Source organism: Sminthopsis crassicaudata, chromosome 3, assembly GCF_048593235.1.
Source record: "Sminthopsis crassicaudata isolate SCR6 chromosome 3, ASM4859323v1, whole genome shotgun sequence".
In the NCBI taxonomy this organism is placed as follows: domain Eukaryota; kingdom Metazoa; phylum Chordata; class Mammalia; order Dasyuromorphia; family Dasyuridae; genus Sminthopsis; species Sminthopsis crassicaudata.
In genome coordinates this window covers 531494944-531515453 of record NC_133619.1, presented here as the reverse complement: position 1 = coordinate 531515453, position 20510 = coordinate 531494944, and the positions used below count along the sequence as shown (strand labels likewise).

The 20510-nt window shown below is 31.1% G+C and overlaps 1 protein-coding gene across 2 annotated transcripts in view; it reads left to right on the top strand.

The window, feature by feature from the left end:
- Positions 1 to 15481, top strand: part of AASDHPPT (aminoadipate-semialdehyde dehydrogenase-phosphopantetheinyl transferase) — a 52867-nt gene extending 37386 nt beyond the window's left edge. For both annotated transcript variants that reach the window (XM_074304361.1, XM_074304362.1), the window contains exons 3-6: positions 3898 to 4019; positions 4519 to 4680; positions 13724 to 13801; positions 14924 to 15481. In XM_074304361.1, the coding sequence (XP_074160462.1) occupies positions 3898 to 4019; positions 4519 to 4680; positions 13724 to 13801; positions 14924 to 15088 (527 nt within the window). In that variant the 3' untranslated portion in view covers positions 15089 to 15481. The remainder of the gene's footprint in view (positions 1 to 3897; positions 4020 to 4518; positions 4681 to 13723; positions 13802 to 14923) is intronic.
- The last annotated feature ends 5029 nt before the right edge of the window (positions 15482 to 20510 follow it).

Genomic DNA, 20510 nt, shown 5'->3' with positions numbered 1-20510 from the left:
CTGCTTAGTTGGGAAGGAGTTGCTGTGGGAAATTTACAAAATGAAAAACTTTGAATGAACCAATGTGATAAATGGAATAATGATTTAATTAGAATTTGTAGAAGGATTGCCTTGCAGTAATGAGATCCCACTTGAATTTATGTAAACTAGTCTGACAGTTGCATGATTTTTTTCCATGTGCACACATGTGAAGGAACAAAGGCATCATATGGTTTGAGTGATTCAAGACTGAAGCTCAATCAGGTAAGATCAGCAATATGACAAGGGAATAAGGAACTCAAGAGAAGGCAGTCAGCAGGGAGATGAACTGCTTTCCTGAGGGGTCAAGATGATGAATAGACAGGAGAGTGTAGCTAGTGCCCAGCAGTAATCTGGGAAAGAATTGAGAGATTGAAAGATTGGAGATGTTAATATGAAATCACAACTGGATTTGGAGTTGTGAGACAGAGGGGGAGAGGTGTCATGACTTGATTGTGACAAGATAAAAGGATTCAAAGTTCAAAGACATTGTAGTGGAGTGCTTTTTGTTGAAGGCAAGATTGAAAGTATGACCATCATCATTATTATTGTTTGTGGCTGAGTTGAGGTGGAGGAATAGAACATGAGAAATTAGCAATTTGAGGAATTGTAAAGTTAGTGTTTGAAGGAGTATCAGTATATATATGTTGAAGTTCCCTAGTGGGAGTATAGGAGTCAAGAAAGAGAAAGACTGAGTCTAGCATTGAACACATTGAGGAAAAAAGGGCAATAGTTATCAAAATGTTGATTGACTGGCAGATATGAATTGAGTGAACCTCTAAGGAGTAAAGGTTACTGAATCTTGGAGGGGGGGACTGAAAACTATCAGTGGAGATCAAATGGAAAGGAATAAGTAAAAGAACAGGGATTACTAAATAGTGTAGCCAGGGATACTGTGTCATCACAAGGAAGCTGTATATTTGAGTGGGAGCCAAAAGACAGTGAACAAGGAAAAAATTTAAGATGAAAATTAATTTTGTTGCCCATGGACCAGACATTCCAGAGTCCATAATGGAAGGTTTAAGTGGAGTGGGAAGTTCAGGGTTTAAAGCAAAGGGAGAGCTTAAGGGGAATACAATATAAGATCAGGCAGTATAGGATGAGGAATGTGATACTTATGGTGATTGGTGAATGTTGAGAATGACTGAAATGGGACAGTATGACCTGAGGGAAGATTGTTAATAATTATTAAAGGAAAATTTTAGAAAGATTTTTCAATGTCCGTAATAAGATTTTGGCTTCAAGCAGCACTTAATTATTTCTGATATTTCTCTTATGATATTATTCCATAGAATGCTAAAGCTTTGAGCTAATCCTATTACCTATCTCTCACTCTGCTTTTCTCCTCTTTAACCATACTTACTCATGTATGCGCAATTCATATTGATCTCTTTAGACCTCCATATTTTCTTCTTCCTTGGAGTTTTTTGTTTTTCAATAATTCACAAGTTTCTTTTTTCTTTTTTTTTTTTTTTAATTTCAGAATGATTATATTTTCCCATGTTTACATGTAAAGATAGACATTCATTTTTGTAAGATTTTGAGTTCCAATTAATTTTCTCCCTCTCTCCCCACCTCTCCCTTCCCCAAGATAGCAAGCAGTCTTTTATAGGTTTTACAGGTACAGTGTTTTAAAACATATTCCTATATTAGTCGTGTTGTGAAAGAAAAATCAAAAGAAAGGGGAAAATGAGGAAAACAGCAGACAAAAAAAAGGTGAAAATATTATGTTTTGAACCACATTCAGTCTTCATAGTTCGCTCTCTGGATGTGGAAGGCATTTCCTTACCCAAGTCTTTTGGAATTATCTTGGATCACTATATTGCTGAGAAGAGCTAAGTCTATCATACTTGATCATCAAATAATCTTGGTGTTATGGTATATAATGTTTTCCTAGTTCTACTCACTTCACTCAGCATCAGTGAATGTAAGTTTTTTCAAGCTATTCTGAAATCAACCTGTTCATTTATTATAGAACAATAATATTCCATTACATTCATATACCATAACTTATTCAACTATTCCCCAATTGACAGGCATACATTCAGTTTCCAAATCCTTGTTATCACACAGAAAAGCTGCTACAAACATTTTTGCACATGGGTCCTTTTCCCTTTTTTTGTGATCTCTTTGGGATATAGACCCAGTAGAGACACTGTTGGATCAAATGGTATGTAGTCCTTTGGGTATAGTTTCAAATTGCTCTGCAGAATGGCTGGATTATTTTATAACTCCATCAATATTGCATTGATGTGCCTGTTTTCCCATATTCCTTCCAACATTTTTCATTATCTTTTCCTGTGATCTTAGCCAATCTGATAGGTGTAAGGTCATCCCTCAGAGTTATTTTAATTTGTATTTCTTTAATCAGTAATGATTTTGAGCAGTTTTTCATTTGACTATAGAGGCTTAAATTTCTTCATCTAAAAATTGTCTGTTCATGGCCTTTGACCAATTTATCAATTGGAGAATGACTTGTATCCTTATAAATTTGGCTTAATTCTCTATTTATTTTAGTAATGAAGTCTTTATTAAATAGGCTATTAAAAGTATTTCTCACCTTTCTGCTTCCTTTCAAATCTTGGCTGAAATAGTTTTGTTTGTGCAAACCCTTTTAAATTTAATATAATCAGAATTATCCATTTTCCTTTCATAATGTTCGTTCTTATTTGATCATAAATTCCTTCCTTCTCCTAAAATCAGACAAACCATACTTTGCTTTCCTAATTTGCTCCTCGTATCACTCCTTATATCTAAATCAATTAATGACAAATTTCGACGACTCTTGAGTCTAATTCCTCTATATAATTTTACACTTTGTTAACCTAATCATATTTTTTTTCTGAATTATTAAGATACTCTCTTCCAAAATATATGCTCTTACTCTATAACTCTATAGCACTACACTTAAATTTTTTTTTTTGAATAATGTATACTCTTATGCTAAGATGTTTTAGTTCTAATTATATCATATCAAATCTGAAGACATTTAACTTCTTGAATTAAGGTTTTTAATAATCTAATTTAATACTTTTAATTCATATATTTATGTCTAGACATAGGTGCAGCTGTTATTATAATTCTTTCTGCATATTTTCTTTTGTGAATTACTGGGCTTATCCACCAATATCCTTTTTTTCTGCATCTCATTTACTTCTATTTTTCACTATCAGCTATTCACTGTTCAAATTTGTTTTTTCTGAGCCTTCTTCCTTCAGTTGTTAATAGTATTCAAAACAGCATGTGGTTCCCTTTAAAAGCATTTCTTGTCCAGAAGTTTGGGATATTTATAATAAGAGTCATTGGAAGTGTATAGTTGTGTTGATGTTAAATATCAGCTAGCCTTTGTGGGTTCTCCATTATATGCAAAAACAAGCAATGAGAAGATAACATTATTCTTCATGGTTCATGTCCTTATAACTTATGGCCACTCTAATACTTTTTAGCTACCACAGCTTTTATCTTTTTCCTTTGCGTAATATTGAAAGCATTTTAGGTATTGCCATTTGTCTTATTATTTTCTCTTCTAAGAACCCACTTAGTATGATGTCATTCTAGTAGAGACTTAAGTTCATAATAATTATCTTTGTGATAGAAATTATTTTTTAGTATTTGGTATATTTATCATTTTACAATGTTTTATTTATGTATTAAGGTCCTTTCTTCAGTCTTTTTCCATTATTTAATTTGAATATTTGAATAATGGAAAAAGGTAAAAAAAAAAACCTATTTAAAAAAAATTAGGCCATCGTGTATGTAATAAAATTATAGAGAACAATAATATATGATACAATGTTAATATGTTTAGATGTCATTTTGGAAAATGTTTCCAAAATGTTAAGACAATTAACTATAATACTATATTTTCTCAATTGGCAGGCCGAAGCTCAATTCCAGAATTCTTTCGAATTATGAATAGACAATTTACAGAGAGAGAATGGAAGACAATCAAAGCCTTTGAAGATGAATGGACCCAGCTGGATACATTTTATAGGCATTGGGTATGTTTTTATTCTGAATTTGATAATCAAAATTTATATGGTAGAGACTCATTATTTCAGATAAAAACTTGAAGCAAAAGTATTTCAGGTTATCAGAAGTTCAACTGTTACTTGATTTAAATGGGTTATCAGTTACAGTTTTGAAATTATTATTTTATATAGTATTTCATGGGAATGGAATTTGATACCACAACATTTGATGTATATTTTGGTGCAAAATGAATATTTCGCATTATTAAGGATATAAAACATATGGTATACTATATGTTACCATTTTAAAATAACTTTTTTCTTTTCATGAATCTTATGGATGAGGTCTAGAACATATTTAACTCTCTGCTTTCTATAGAATCAGGAAAACACTTTGTTGTAATAGTGTATTTAGGGGATAGTCATATGGAGTCCTAGAACCAAATATGTAGGGCCTACAAGTTTTTAATTGTTTGAAATAGCATTTTGTCTGCCACTTGCTTTAACATCAATTCTTTTGATATTTTAGGCACTAAAAGAAAGCTTCTTAAAAGCTATTGGAGTTGGAATAGGATTTAAACTACAGAGAATCGAATTTAATATATCTCCCTTACATCTGGAAGTAGGCAAAGTATATAGAGAAACAAATATGCTACTTGATGGAGAAGAAGAAGAAGAATGGACTTTTGAGGTAAGGAAATCAAATTTTTTTTCTCAATTTTTTTCTCAATTTTCACATTCTTAGTATGAACATATTAATTTGAATTGCCCTATGTATTTTGAATATTACATTTCACTTTCAAAAATAACTACTTTACAACTTCTGGAAGTTTGTACTAAGTACTTTCACTGCCATCATTGTATTCTTAATCTCTTTTAGTCTGTTTTTTTCTGCTTTCTCACTCCACTTAAATTGTTCATATTCCTTTAATCCTACACCCTCAGTGACTCCCCAAACAAATTGTACTATTTTTTTCCCTAAACTGTGCCTGGGACATGGGATGTGCTATGATTTTTGACTTACTGATTGAATATCAATCCTAAAATAGTTTATGGTTTTTCATTTGCCTAGATTGCCCTTATCTGTGCCACTCCCTACTTCACAATCTCTGCTTAACTATCCTTCAAGATACAGATCAAATGTCACCTTTTATGTGAAGGCTTTCCTTATGAGCATTATTTCTCTCCTCCTCAATCATTTCGAACATTTTATATGATTACCTTAAAAGACATTTTTCAATTTCTATATTGGTTTTTATCTTTTCCCGTACTAAATTGCAGTCATCAATGAGTGTAGAAGCCATAACTTTGTCTTTTTTGTCCTCCAGAGACAAAAAAATTTCCTTTCATAAATTAGTTGTTAATGAAATGTTTATTTTGTTATGATATAAATCAAGATAAACTGAAGCCAAAAGTTTGACGCATAATCATTTTATTGACAAAGTACTGATTTGCTATATTAAACAGCTGAAAAGCTAACATGCCAAATGAGAGCTCTCTTGAGAAGCATCCAGAATAAAAGGCAGCATCATAGATGGGAAAATAATATGATTGGTTACAGTCTGTAGCAATATAAGTTTGAGGAAAATTATGAATGGGAGGCTGGCAACAGCCCTCTATTCATCTTATTGTAAGAAGTGTTTTCATTGTTTGAGTCCATCTACAAGAATAGTTTAGTGAAAGTGGACCAAACTACCTTGAACATGCCTGAATTCTTCAAGTATAACAGAGTTCCTTGAGGCAAAAATATAATAGAACTTAACTCAGAAACTGAGTGATTTATAAGAAAGTTGATTTTCTCAAATGAAGGTGGCCTAGCTGTACCAGATCTAAAATTATATTGATAAAGCAGTGGTTACCAAAACCATTTGGTATTGGCTAAGAAATAGACTAGTTGATCAGTGGAATAGATTAGGTTCAAAGGACAAAACAGTCAATAACTTTAATAATCTAGTGTTTGACATACCCAAAGACCCCAGCTTTTTGGGATAAGAACTCACTGTTTGACAAAAATTGCTGAGAAAATTGGAAATTAGTATGGCAGAAACTAGGCATTGACCCACACTTAACACCGTACACCAAGATAAGGTCAAAATGGGTTCATGATTTAGGCATAAAGAATGAGATTATAAATAAATTAGAGGAACATAGAATAGTTTACCTGTCAGACCTATGGAAGAGGCAGGAATTTATGACCAAAGAATAGAGCAGTAGTGAACTGAACCAATTATATCCAGTAAAAGAATTCTGGGAGATGACTATGAATCACCACATAGAATTCCCAATACCCCTATTTTTGTCTGCCTGCATTTTTGATTTCCTTCACAGGCTAATTGTACACGATTTCAAATTTGATTCTTTTTGTACAGCAAAATAACTGTTTGGACAAATATACATATATTTAATTTATACTTTAACATATGTAACATGTATTGGCCAACCTGCCATCTGGGAGAGGGAGGATGGGGGGAAGGAAGAAGGGGAAAAATTGGAACAAAAGGCTTGGCAATTGTCAATGCTGTAATATTACCCATGCATATATCTTGTAAATAAAAAGCTGTAATAATAATAATAAAAATAAAGATTTTCCAAACTTTAACTCTAAGGCACATGAAACAAGACTTTAGGCAATTAAGAAAATATTGATAGTGATATAGAATGAAATCAATAGCAAAATAGAATCAATTTAATTTTCTTAATTTTTAGAAGCAAAAGATTGATGTTGAAGATGATGTTAAAAATATATATTATCCAAAAATGTTGGCAAAGTAAAGACTCTTTATAATGAACAATTTGTTGTCAAACCAATTACATCTTCAACCAATATGAATAATAAATATCAGGGACAATTTGCTCACTGGCAATTTATTTCTTGGAGAAATATACATTCAGGTTCTGGTTGTTAGTAACTTCATTTAGAACATTTTTAATTTACCTCACATCATAAAAGGAGAATTTACTTTTCAGAAAAGACCTTAGAAAGAAGTTTTATACATAGATTAAAATCTCATCTCTGGTATCTAAAACATAGTAAAAAAAAAAATATATATATATATATATTTACAATGGCACTAATTTTTTTTTTTTTTTTTTTTTTTTGCTGAGACAATTGGAGTAAAATGACTTGCCCAGGGTCACACAGGTAGGAAGTGTTACGTGTCTGAGGCCAGATTTGAACTCAGGTCCTCCTGACTTCAGGGCTAGTGCTCTATCCACTGCATCACCTGGCTGCTCTATTGGCCCTAACTTTTAAATGTTTTTATACCACAGTCTCATGAGTAGGAATGTTTGTTTTCCATGCTTTATCTTATATTGTTTTCTGTGTCTCAAAGTCAGGGAAGTCACTTGAAGGAGGAAGAATCTTTTTATTTTTATTTATATAGCTTTTTATTCAAAATATATGCATGGGTAATTTTTTTCATCATTGACAATTGCCAAACCTTTTGTTCCAACTTTTCCGCTCCTTCCTCCCACCCCCTCCCTTAGATGGCAGGTAGACCAATACATATTAAATATGTTAAAGTATATGTTAAATACAATATATGTATACATATCCATATAGTTACTTTGCTGCGCAAAAAGAACTGGACTTTGAAATAATGTACAATTAACCTGAGAAGGAAATAAAAATGCAGGTGGACAAAAATAGAGGGATTGGAAATGCTATGTAGTATTTCACACTCATTTCCCAGAGTTTTTTCTCTGGGTATAGCTGGTTCTATTCATTATTGAACAGGGTCATGTCCATCAGAATTGATCATCATATAGTATTGTTGAAGTGTACAATGATCTTTTGGTCCTGCTCATTTCACTCAATATCAGTTCATGTAAATTTCTTCAGGCCTTTCTGAAATCATCCTGTTGGTCATTTCTTACAGAACAATAATATTCCCTAATAATCATATAACACAATTTATTCAGCCATTCTCCAACTGATGGGCATCCACTTAGTTTCCAGTTTCTGGCCACTACAAAGAGGGTTGGCACAAACATTCTTGCACATACAGGTTCCTTTCCCTTCTTTAAGATCTCTTTGGGATATAAGCCCAGTAGAAATACTGCTGGATCAAAGGGTATCCACAGTTTGATAGCTTTTTGAGCATAGTTCCAAATCGCTTTCCAGAATGGCTAGATGTATTCACAATTCCACCAATAATGTATCATTGTCCCAGTTTTCCCCCATCCCCTCCAACATTCAGCATTATCTTTCCCTGTCATCCTAGCCACTCTGACAAGTGTGTAGTGGTATCTCAGAGTCATATTTTGCATTTCTCTGATTAATAATGACTTGGAGCATATTTTCATATGGCTAGAAAAAGTTTCAATTTGTCTGAGAATTATCTGTTCATATCCTTTGACCATTTATCAATTGGAGAATGGCTCTATTTCTTAGAAATTAGATTCAATTCTGTATATACATTGGGAATGAGGTCTTTATCAGAACTTTTGACTGTAAAAATGTTTTTTCCAGTTTATTGTTTCCCTTCTAATCTTGTCTGCATTAGTTTTATTTGTACAAAAGCTTTTCAATTTGATATAATCAAAATTTTCAATTTTGGGATTAATAATGATCTCTAGCTCTTCTTTGGTCACAAATTCCTTCCTCCTCCACAGGTCTGAGAGCTAAACTATCCTATGTTCTTCTAATTTATTTGTAATCTCATTCTTTATGCCTAGATCATGAACCCATTTTGACCTTATCTTGGTGTACGGTGTTAAGTGTGGGTCAATGCCTAGTTTCTGGGATACTAATTTCCATTTTCCCAGCAGTTTCTGTTAAACAGTGAATTCTTATCCTAAAAGCTGGGGTTTTGGGGTTTGTCAAACACTAGATTATTAAGGTTATTGACTATTTTGTCCCTTGAACCTAATCTATTCCACTGATCAACTAGTCTATTTCTTAGCCAATACCAAATGGTTTTGGTGACTTCTGCTTTATAATATAGTTTTAGATCTGGTACAGCTGGGCTACCTTCATTTGATTTTTTTTTTTTTTCCATTAGTTCCCTTGAAAGTCTTGACCTTTTGTTCTTCTAGATGAATTTTGTTGTTTTTTTTTTCTAGGTCATTAAAATAGTTTTTTGGGAATCTGATTGGTAGAGCACTAATTAAATAGATTAGTTTAAGTAGCATTGTCTTTATTATATTTGCTCGACCTATCGAAGAGCACTTAATATTTTTCCAATTGGTTAGACCTGACTTAATTTGTGTGAAAAGTTTTTTTGTAGTTTTGTTCATATAGTTCCTGACTTTCCCTTGGCAGATAGATTCCCAAATAGTTTATACAGAGGAATCTTTTTAAAGTTCACACTTCTCTAACTATTGGAATTCTCCAAGTACTTTTATGAATCTGAGTTCTTCTCATCTGAAGTATTTCTTACTCATGTCTTTCTATAAATCATCTGAACAGAATATATATACTATACTTGAGGGTTTACTCTAAATGTATATGGATATGAGAAATCAGTCATTAAGCTTTTCTCTCCTTACATATCCTTTAGTTCTCCTTGATTGCTAGTCACTTTGATGATTTTAAATTACTCCTTGTATGTAAGTAATTGTTTTTTTCATATTTAATATTTTTATTTTCCTGTTACATGAAAAACAGTTTTTAAAATTTCTAGATTCTCTCCCTTCTTCCTCACTCTTACACCTCATTAGAAAGGCACATGTGTAGTATTATGCAAATAATCTTTAGAGATTTTATTCAAACTATGTAATTGGATAATTTACAATTTTAATTCTTCTAATATCTTAGAGTTTCATAATTTACAACCACATTGCATTATTGGGAGAATAATAATGATAAAATATAAGTTTGGGAATGGGTCTATGACTTTTCGAATGTGACTTAACTACTCAGTTCTTCCTATTAAATTCTGAGCACAAGAGAGTGTCCTGCAGAGCCTGTTGAAGATGAGTAACTAAATCAATTGTCCTTTTAACTGCATATTATAATTTGCACAATATGCATTTTTCAACTGCTTGCATTTTTCTATATGCATTGTTAGGCTGATCTTTTTTGGGTGTTTATTCATCTGTTATAGTAAAATGAGATATATCATTTTCCAGAGGTTGACCAGTGTAGTTAAAACACCATCATCTGTAAATGAGAATATGGCATCAACTTTAAACCAGCCTTCCATTGGATATTGCATAGGATTTTATCCATAACAGGTTTGAGCACCTTTAGGAAATATATATCTCTTTGTTTTATTACTTAGTATAATTAAAGAATTATTGAAGAAAATTTTCTCTTACTATCTTAGCTTCTCAGTATATGTATTCAAGATTTCTTGTTAGAGAAGAATAAGTTAGGCTTTGTTTTGTTTTACCTAATCCAATAAAATTGAACACATTTATTAATCACCCATTCTGTATAAAGCATAATGTCACAGTTTGGGATTAATAAAAAAGAAAAATGCCATTGACAGTGTCTAAAATATGACTAGCCATGAGAAGAAAAAAAAGAAAGGAAGAGAAGAAAGGTCTCTAAGTGGGTTTCTATTCAAGACAATAGCCAGGCAACAGCTAAGTTCAGCTGTTTTAATTAAGCTGTTTGTAGAAATATGCCAATTGAAGGCTAAATACACTTGAAAAAGTAGTTCTAAATAACTAAAGAAAGGAAGCACACTGTGTAAAAGAGATTTGCTTATAAGTTCTTTGCCACAATCCCTAGTATAGCGAAAAAGCTTATTATTAGCAAATTGCTGACCATGGTGAAGTATTCATGAGAATCAACAGTTAAGAGTTACAGAATTCACAGTCTGTTTAGCTAGGTATTGAGGACGAATAATAGTCATGGTCATATTTTGCTCTTTGTGTTTTTGCTGATGGCTATGTCCATAAAAACGTGTATCAGTCTTCATATTGGGAGATGATATTTGTAAAGTCTATTACAAACCTTAAAGTGCTATATAAACTGTTAATAGTATTATGCTAAATGAGATGGTGGAAAGGTGGGGGTGCATCTTTATTCTGTAGGTTAGCAAAAATGGAATATTCTTGAAATAATGCAAGAAATACTTTAAAAACAAAAGAAAAAGAATTTAGAGAGCTATAAAAATTTATTTTGTCTTGTTGGATTCCAGGAATTTGAACCCTTTGAAGATGTCACATTTTTCCAAAGGAACAGAGGACAAAGAAATATAAGAATCAGAATAGTTATAGAAGTATTATGTGATTGGTGCTTAGTGTTTTATAAGATGAATTAATAATCAGTAAAGATTTATTAAGAATTCTGTTTTAGGCATTGACAATTAAAATTAAAAAAAAAACTTATTCAAAAGAAGTTTACATTGATTTTGATTGTTAAAGTAAATATGATATTCCATCAGTGTACTCTATGGACTGAGTGGTGTATGGCTGTCAAGTGATTATATAATAAAGTGTCTGAGTTTCTCTATTTCTGGAGTTACTACGGGGAGGTGTAGAGGGAAAAAAAGCGTGGGGGGGAAGATGGGATGACAAGAACTTTTTATAATTGGATTGTGTGTGTGTACATAATTTTCTATTTAATGCTTTAAACAGAAAAAAATGTTTCAGAATTGGAGTTTTCTCACAGGACATTTTTAAAATGTTTACATCATATGAAACTCTTTTCCAGACCACCTCTAGGATCTGAAATAGCTTTATTTGAGAAAACATTGCATTCTTACTTTTCTGTCCCCTGCATATCTTAAATATGCATCTCCTATTTCTTGAATTTCCAGAAATTTTCCATTGCTTATCAGAAAAAATGAATTTAGAGATTTAGAAACACAACTCTATAAGAAAATACCTTGCAAACTTTAAATTACATTATAAAATATGAACAGATGAAATATTATATCTAAAGAAACCCTTTACATTTTCCATAGGCTACTGATGAAATTTCATTAATAGTAAAAACACTTTAAGATTTACCTTTAAGTGGAAAGGGGATCTTTAAAAGGAGGCTTAAAATGAATATCAACTATATCATTCATGAAGGAAAAGTATCAAAATGGAATGTTTGTTCTCCTGAAATTATTTTTAAAGTTATATCTAAATATTGAAGTTAGTTTTGTTCAAAAAAGGTTGTTTGTCCTTGTCACAGTTTAATATTTTTAGTACTGATGAATAGTAGAAAGCTATATTTTTGCATCTTAAATATATTTAAAAAGATTATTTGGACATAAATCTTAATCATCATCTTCAAAAAAATAAAATAACCTTGCTGCCTGCAAGACTATTTGATGTATTTGAATAAAATAAATGAGCTTAAACTGGCAAAGTAAGTAAGATTATTTTAGGCCAATTTCAATTTCACTTTTAGTATCTACAGCTTTTTATGGGCATAAAATCACCTGATTGGAAAAAGAGATCTTTGAAAATATAGGCCTTAATGCTTTTCATTTCAACCTTTTGTACAGTGACAGTGGGAGTGTACAGTAGCAGTTAACACTGGAAAATTGCAACTTGTAACAAAGTAGAATATGACCTCCTTGGGTTAATAACAGTCATTGAATAATATCCTCTCTGCTTTTGCTCTTTAAAATTTCATCATGTCTCTGACAAGATGAAATTGATTTTGGACATCAAAATATAATTGTATCTTAGGTCTCAATGGAGATAAGGAAAAATATATGAATTGGATGAGGTATTTTTAGTACACATAGTGAAGATAAGCTGGACATTATTTTAAACAATTGCTTTATATAAAATATATAGTAGATATATAAGAATTGCTGGTTTGAATAATTCTGCACATGTATTTCTAGTGAAAACAAATCTGTCTGTCATTACACTTTTTTTAAAACAATGTTTTAGTTAAAATTTTCAAAAGATTGCTTACCTTATTCCAAATTTTCTAAAACCAAATTTTTTTTTTCAGAAATATCTCATATTTATTTTCAGTTCAAAAGATACTCCAGCAGCAATAGATAATTGTCATGCAACACTTAGACAATTTATTTAATATTAATTACTAATTATACAACCACATTTGAAAGCATTTGCCTTTTTTTGTTTGTTGATGCCTGCTAAGATATTCTTTATATGAACTAGGCATATGAAAACTCAGCTTTGTACATATCTCTCAATTTGAACAATTATTGTTTTTCATTTTTAGTATAGTCTATACTGACCTTTTAAACAATAAAACTAAATAGTTAATTTGTAGTCTTTTATGAACTTTTACTTTTTATTGCTAATAATATGTGATAATTTTCTATCTTGTTTAAAAACAGACAGCCATATAATTTTTCTTTTTAAGCCTCTTTCCCTTTGTTTCTCATTTCAGATATTATATATATAGATGGTAAGAGAGAAGAAAATATTAAATGAAAAGAAGGAAGATGAAGCATAAAAAATCTTTGTACTTTTAAAAATAATATTTTTATATTTAAATTGAAAGTTTTATAGACTAATGCTTTAGTAAAAGGTTTTCTAAATTGAAAGTTCTATTTCATTTTTAGCAGTTTTCTTTTGTTATTCTAGTTTTTTCCTCTTACAATTTCAACATCTGCTGCTTTTAATTTAAGCCCTTTGTCTTTCAGTATGATGTGTAGAAATTTAAAAAATTCTGAACACATCAGGATTTTGAATTTTGATTTTGTCTACAAAATGTGTAGTATGCTTTATCATAGTTAAATGAGTTACATTGATCAGTAATAATATTATTAGTGTAGTACAATATAGTACACTATTAAAAAAAAAAAAAAGCATATACAACTTTAAACCTGCAATAAGATGTATTTATTTGCCTTTTCTAGGAAAGCAGATTGGATGAGTACCATCATATTGCAGTTGCTCTTAAGAAACCAGATGGATTAAGACCACAGAATTCACAAGTAAGATATTAAATTCTTTTTACACAACTTTAAACAGCATCAGTTAGCATTGATTTTTATTCTGTTATGGGAACAAATAATTGGTTTCTATCAAGTTGAGTATATAATATAATTATAGATTTTTTTTCCCATTAAGTTTCATTCTTAATGCTTCTGATCAACTTTAATCAAGAATTTTAAATAGAATTTTTATCAAGTAATTCATATTTGAATATATGTACTTTATTGCTTTAAAATGTTAATTAATCTATTAGAGTAACTCACATTTTAATACCTATAGATGTGAATTCTAATTTAGTGACTTGGCTGTTTTGATCATAATAACCATTTAATAGAAACTGGGTGGAGAGTAGGCAAATCTAATATTGAGTAGAAATAATAAAATATTTATTGGGAATGCAAGTTCTGAAATTATTACAAACACTACTATATTAAATGCAATGACGACTTAGGACTATTGATATAATGCAGTTATGGAACTAAGTTTCCCAGCTATTCTTTTCCATTCCATTACTAATTTTTTTAGTGCTCTTCAAGTCATCTCAGTTAAACAAACATGTCCTTAGCACTTTGGGCATTCAAGTGCTACATATACAATGATGAAAAATGATACAATCTATGCCTTCAAGAAGTTTATAATCTTCTTAACAAGGGAAGGAGGGAGAAAGATTGGGGTAAAATAGATAATGTCCAATGACAAAGTAGCATTGTCATCATAGTAAAAGTTATCTCATGAGAAATTTTCTTCTAGAGATGCCCTAATTTGAGTATCCTGTTTCTCTCAGATTTTTAAACTTTGACTCTATATTCACTGCATAATAAAGTAAGGCCATCTGGAATTCCATTTGTTAGGTCTGTGTCTCAGAGATTTCTAAGATAAATGTTCAGGAAACATTTCCTCTCTTTTTGTAATTAAATGAATTTTGTTGCTTTATCTTCACATTTTGCATTTTTTTATGTTTGATATATAATAATTCTTGAAGTTCTAATACAGTCTCAATATATGAAGTTGAATTTAGTGTTTTCAGCTTCTGATTTTGTCTTGTTATTTCTTAACCATAAAATAGATTTTAAGATAGCACAGATTTAAATAGTGTTGCATAAACATTTTCATATTTTTAGGTTTTTTCTGAAGACCATCCTGAGCTAAATATGTCACAGTTCACTTTTTTGACATTTGAAGATTTGGTAGCATCTGTTATTCCTTTGACACCAGAAGATCCTTCTTATTGGGACAAATTTTGCTCCAAACAAGAGGAGCCACATCGAAGTAGCACAAGTTTGTGATAATGCTTAAGAAACAAAAATGAAAATGAAGATTTTTAAAAATCTCAAGATCACCAGAAAATAGATAATTAAAGAACTCAAATGGCATTTCATACAGTTGGACCAAATTCTAGGAGGTATAAAGGGAGCCATGAATGTAATTGTGATGTAGAAATAGATTTTTGATATTGCTAATATCAAAATGGGGTAGTAATTTAAGTTCAGTGCTACAATTAAATGAGTTTCTATAATTGTTTAAAATAGGTCACTATGGTCAATAAGCAAGCAAGCAAGCAAGTATTCATTAAGCACCTATTATGTGCCAGAGTGCTTTCTGCTAGTGATGCAAAGAAGGAAATGAAATAGTCCTGTTTTCTACTGGAACAAATAAAAAAATTTACTCTTTTTTGTAAATAATGTCATTATTTGCTGTCAAGCATCCTCTTATGAATTACCATGCAAAGCATATAGAATAGCAAAATAATTTTCATAGTAAAAGAGGTGTTGACAATCTTTCATATGTTCCTAAGAGAATTTTTTGACACATCTGCTCCTTTAGTTATGGTATTTTTCATTCTGTAGTACTTAACCTTACAAGATTGTTAGGTTAAATAAAATATTGTATGTAAAGTTTCAAAAACTTCAAAGTATTATTTTCTTGCCATTTATTATTAGTTTATTTTAGCTACCTCTACTTTTTTCTGGTTTTTATTATTTTAAGTTGTATTTTTCTAATTCTTGATGATTTTGAAATTTTTTTCAGATGACTTTTGATAATTTGCATTTTTTGTTTTGTAAATTGTTCATATCCTTATAGGGAATTGTAATTGGCATTTAATAAAAGTTTAAGCTGAGGTAGATCTTTGAAAAAGGTAACATTTATTAGCAGGGGTATGCTACCTGTCAATAATTGGGTCCTTTGTTTATGCCAAAGACCCCAAGGAAAAGAACAATTTCCTTTTTATAGAGTTTTGGGGAATACAGAACAAAGAATAGAGCAGAATAGGTACTGTCATAGGTTTAAGAGCACCATAATTGGTCACAGAATGAAGGTGCAGGGAACAACATGATGTAGTTGGAAGTTTGGTAATGGGGGTTAGCAGTAATTCCCCTTCTCTTATGAATCTAAGAAATGCTCATTGTTTGAGTCCAGGTGCAAGATAGCAGCCCAGATTTTTGGATAGAAAACCAAATATCCTTGCAAGATAGCTTGGTGGAGTAAAGTTGTCAGGCCTGATTGCCTTTCTTTTACACACATTCCCCAAGGTTTGCAAAATTCCTTGAGACTAGAAGAACTGGATTTTAAAATTTAATTCATTGCAAGCCAACTGAACTCAGAAGTAAGTTTAGAGTCAAAGAACTATGACTTAAAGAGTTACAGGACAAAAGCTTTTAGAGGACAAAATCAATTACTTATAAATCTGATCAGTAAGAAAATAATACATGATCAATTTTTATCTTCTCAAAACAATGGCTCAAAAATTGTCTATTGTCTTTTGATACCATATTTTTTTATTAGAGATCTTTAATGCAAGCTTTTTTCTTTCCCAAACTGGTTTTTATATCTTTATTGATTCTATTTGTGCAAAAAGTTTCACATTTTGTATAATCTTCATCACCCCTCTATGTATGATTTTTTTCCTCACAATTATGACAGATAACTTATTCTCTAGTTTTTTATAGAATGAATTTTCTCTAGTTTTTTATAGAATGAATTTTATGGTATTTAATACATTTTAATAGTATTTTATTTTTCCAAGTATATACAAAGATAGTTTTTAATATTCACCTTTGCAAACCTTTATGTTTTACATTTTTCCTCTCACCCAAGACAGAAGCAATCAGATATGTGTTAAACATGTGCAGTTTTTCTAAACATATTTTCATATTTGTCATGCTTCTCAAGCAAAATCAGATCCAAAGGGGGAAAAAAGACAATAACAAAAAAAGATGAAAATTCTGTACTTGATCCACATTCAGTCGCTATAATTCTCTCTCTAGATGTGACTGGTACTTTCTATCATAAGTTTATTGGAATTGCCTAGAATCATCTCATTTTTTGAAAAGAATATGACATTATTTTTATATTAATATCTTTTACTGATTTAGAATTTAGAATTGTTATTGTATTGTGCTGGTTAAAATATTGCCAGCTTTCCTAACAGTTTTTGTTGAATACTACTTCTTTATTCTTGGGGTGTGAAGAGAAATGAGTAGTTCATTAAGTGTGAGACATTTTTTCTTATAGGTTTGTTTATATTTTGTAATCAGTTATGTTAATCTATTTTTTTTGTTCAATCTAGTATTAGAGGTTTTGATCATTTAAGTGGGTTGTTCATATAATGATCATATAATGATCAAACTTGAGCCAAAGAAAAATGAGAAGGTATATTATGGGAGCCACATGCTAGTGACTGCTAGGGATCTATTTCTGACCAGCAGAATAAATCCCTTTATGTGAGAGGATGGAAAAGATACAAGGAGACTGAGAGGCAGTTGCATTCCCTGACACTCCCCTTTTGCCTCGATTTATTTCATTCCTAATTCACAAGCAACATCTGCTTCAGCAAAGAAATTTACATATATATTATGTGTAAGTGTATGTGGAATCTAGATCCAAGACATCATTAGTAGAAAATTGATCGGTAGCTGTTATATAGCACTTTTCTTTTTAAAAAATAAAAATTCTTTTCAATTATAAGAATTCATTCCCCCTCATTGAATAATTGAAGAAAAACAAAAACTCATTAGAAATATGAACAGTTATAGAAAAAAGGTGAATATATTTGTAGTATAATTTTTCATCACCTAGCATTTTGTTACTTTGAGTTTAATCATAATGTAGTTTCTCTTTTTGTCTATTTTCCCTGTATCTGTTTTTGCTATTTTCCCTTCTGAAACAAAATTATTTTTATTCATTGCCTTTTTTATTTAGTAGAATTATAACGAACTTTATTTTGACTTCCCATTTCTATTCTGAATTTTTTTCACTTAATATTTTATTTTTTCTAATTATAGGTTAAAGATAGTTTTCAACATTCATTTTTAAATTCCAGTTTTTTCTTTATCTTTCCTTACCATCTCCCCTCCCCCAAATAGCAAGCAGTCTGATATAGGTTATACATGTACAATCATTTTAAATGTATTTTCATATCAGTCATGATATGAAAGAAAAATCAGAACAAAAGGGAAAAAAAAAGTGAAAGGAAAAACAAAAAAGTGAAAATAGTATGCCTCAATCTTCATTCAGTCTTTATAATACTTTCTCTGGCTGTAGATAGCATTTTCCATCACAAGTTTATTGGAATTGGCTTGATTACTATATTATTGAGAAGAGCTAAGTCTATCATAAGTTGATCATTGCAATGTTGTAGTTACTGTGTACAATATTCTGATTCTGCTCACTTCACTCAGCATCAGTGAGTGAATGTAACTCTTCCCAGATTTTTCTGAAATTCATTTACTCATTATTTGTTAGAAAACAATAGTATACTATTGCATTTATATGCCATAAATTATTCAGCCATTCCCCAGTTTATGATCACTGAATGTATCTTTGTGGGAAGCTAAGCAGCATGGTGAGATAGAATGATAGGCTTAGCATCAGAAAGACTTGATTTTGAATCCAGTCTCACATATTTATTAACTGTGTGACCCTGATTATGTTGTTGTTCAGTTATTTCAGCAGTGTATGACTCATCATGACTTAATTTGGGTTTTTCTTGACAAAGATACTGGAGTGGTTTGCCATTTCTTTTAGCTTATTTTACAAATGGGTAATTGAAGTAAATCAGATTAAGTGACTTGCCCAGGTCTCAAAATCCAGTAGAATCTGAGGCTGGATTTGAACTCAGATCCTTTTGATTCTATGCCCAACATGATCTACTGCTCCATTAGTCACTTAATCTGTTTGCCTTTTTCCTCATTTGTAGAATGAAGATAGCAATAGCACCCACTTCCTAGAGTTGTGAGAAACAAATGAAATAATAAATATAAAGCACTTAGCACAGTTCCTGATATGTAAATAAGTGCTATATAAGTTGTTTTATTATTATTGCTATTAATGTTTTTAGTATGGTTTTTGTGTGCTGCAGTTGTTTGAATTGTTTTCTAATTCATCCTGTAACTCTTCCATTTTATAGGCAAAATAATGAAATTAACATTCAGAAGTCATGATAATTTCATTTTCTTGTCTTAAAAGGCTTATAACAGCTCTCTTAAATACAGCTGGTATGGTGGTGTAAATGACTAACCAGAGTAAAAGGAGATTTATTTAATTTTTAATGATATAATTGTCAAATGCAGGACAAGAATACATACTGATAACTGTGGTTTAGTGTCCATCCTTTCCATGGGTTTTGTTTTGTTTTTCCCCTCACTGGGACAAACCTCAAATGGTGGTATATGCATATGTATTTTGTATTACATAATTACCCATGTAACTAAGATTTTGCTAGGTCCATGAAGATTCAGGGACCTTCAATTGGGCATATTTATATTTCTGTCAGATTCCTAGAAATTGCATCATCAGTTCAAGAATTTTCCTTATGCGTTAAAAAACCAACCAAACAAACAAAAAAAACCAAAAAAAACCCCGTCATGCTCCTCTTGCCCATATAACAGGTATTACTGGCCTGCAACATCCACCAATTCTATTGTGACTTGTAATTCTATCTACTCCACAACCTTCGGATTGCCATAAAATTTTATGGGGCATCTCTCCTTTATATATAGTGCTTATGACACCTCTTCCCCCAAATACTTCTAATTTTATTTTTTAAAAATAGCAATCAAGAGGCATAGGAAGTCCTTTTTAGATAGATTTAAATCTTACACATTTTGATCATGTAATCCTAGTTAAGTTATTCATCTTCTTAATGCTCTGGCCTAGCATTTCAAACAGACTACCCTTGGCATCAATGTGTTTCACACACTAGGAACACATCCTGGACTACTTTCAAATGTAATTGAGAAATATTTAACAAAATAAATAAGAATACACTAAAACATGGATAATATTAATATGTGGTTTTCTAAATCAGTAGTAGCCTACAAAAATTTTTATGTATGGGTTTTGTTGTTCATGTTTCTTTTTTGCCCCAAGTCTATTTGAGTTTTTTCAAACTCAAGTAGAGGAGCTTAGGCTCTCTCTAAGTAGTAACTAAGCAACTCTCAAGGTGCAGAGAAGGTGTTGCCCTGTGGTGGTAGAGGGATTTTCCTCACCTGGCAGTTCCCTAGAATACTAAAATCACAGATCCAGTCTTTATCCCCTAAATAACAATCAGTAATAGAGGACTCACAACTTCTTTAGCTTGAAAAAAATCTGTATTCCTTTTCCTCTCTGTACATATAGATGATGTCTAAGACCCAGCTACTGAATTAAATGGTTAGGGTACAAAGATAATACATTGATATGGTTCTTGTTCACAAGAATATTATAACA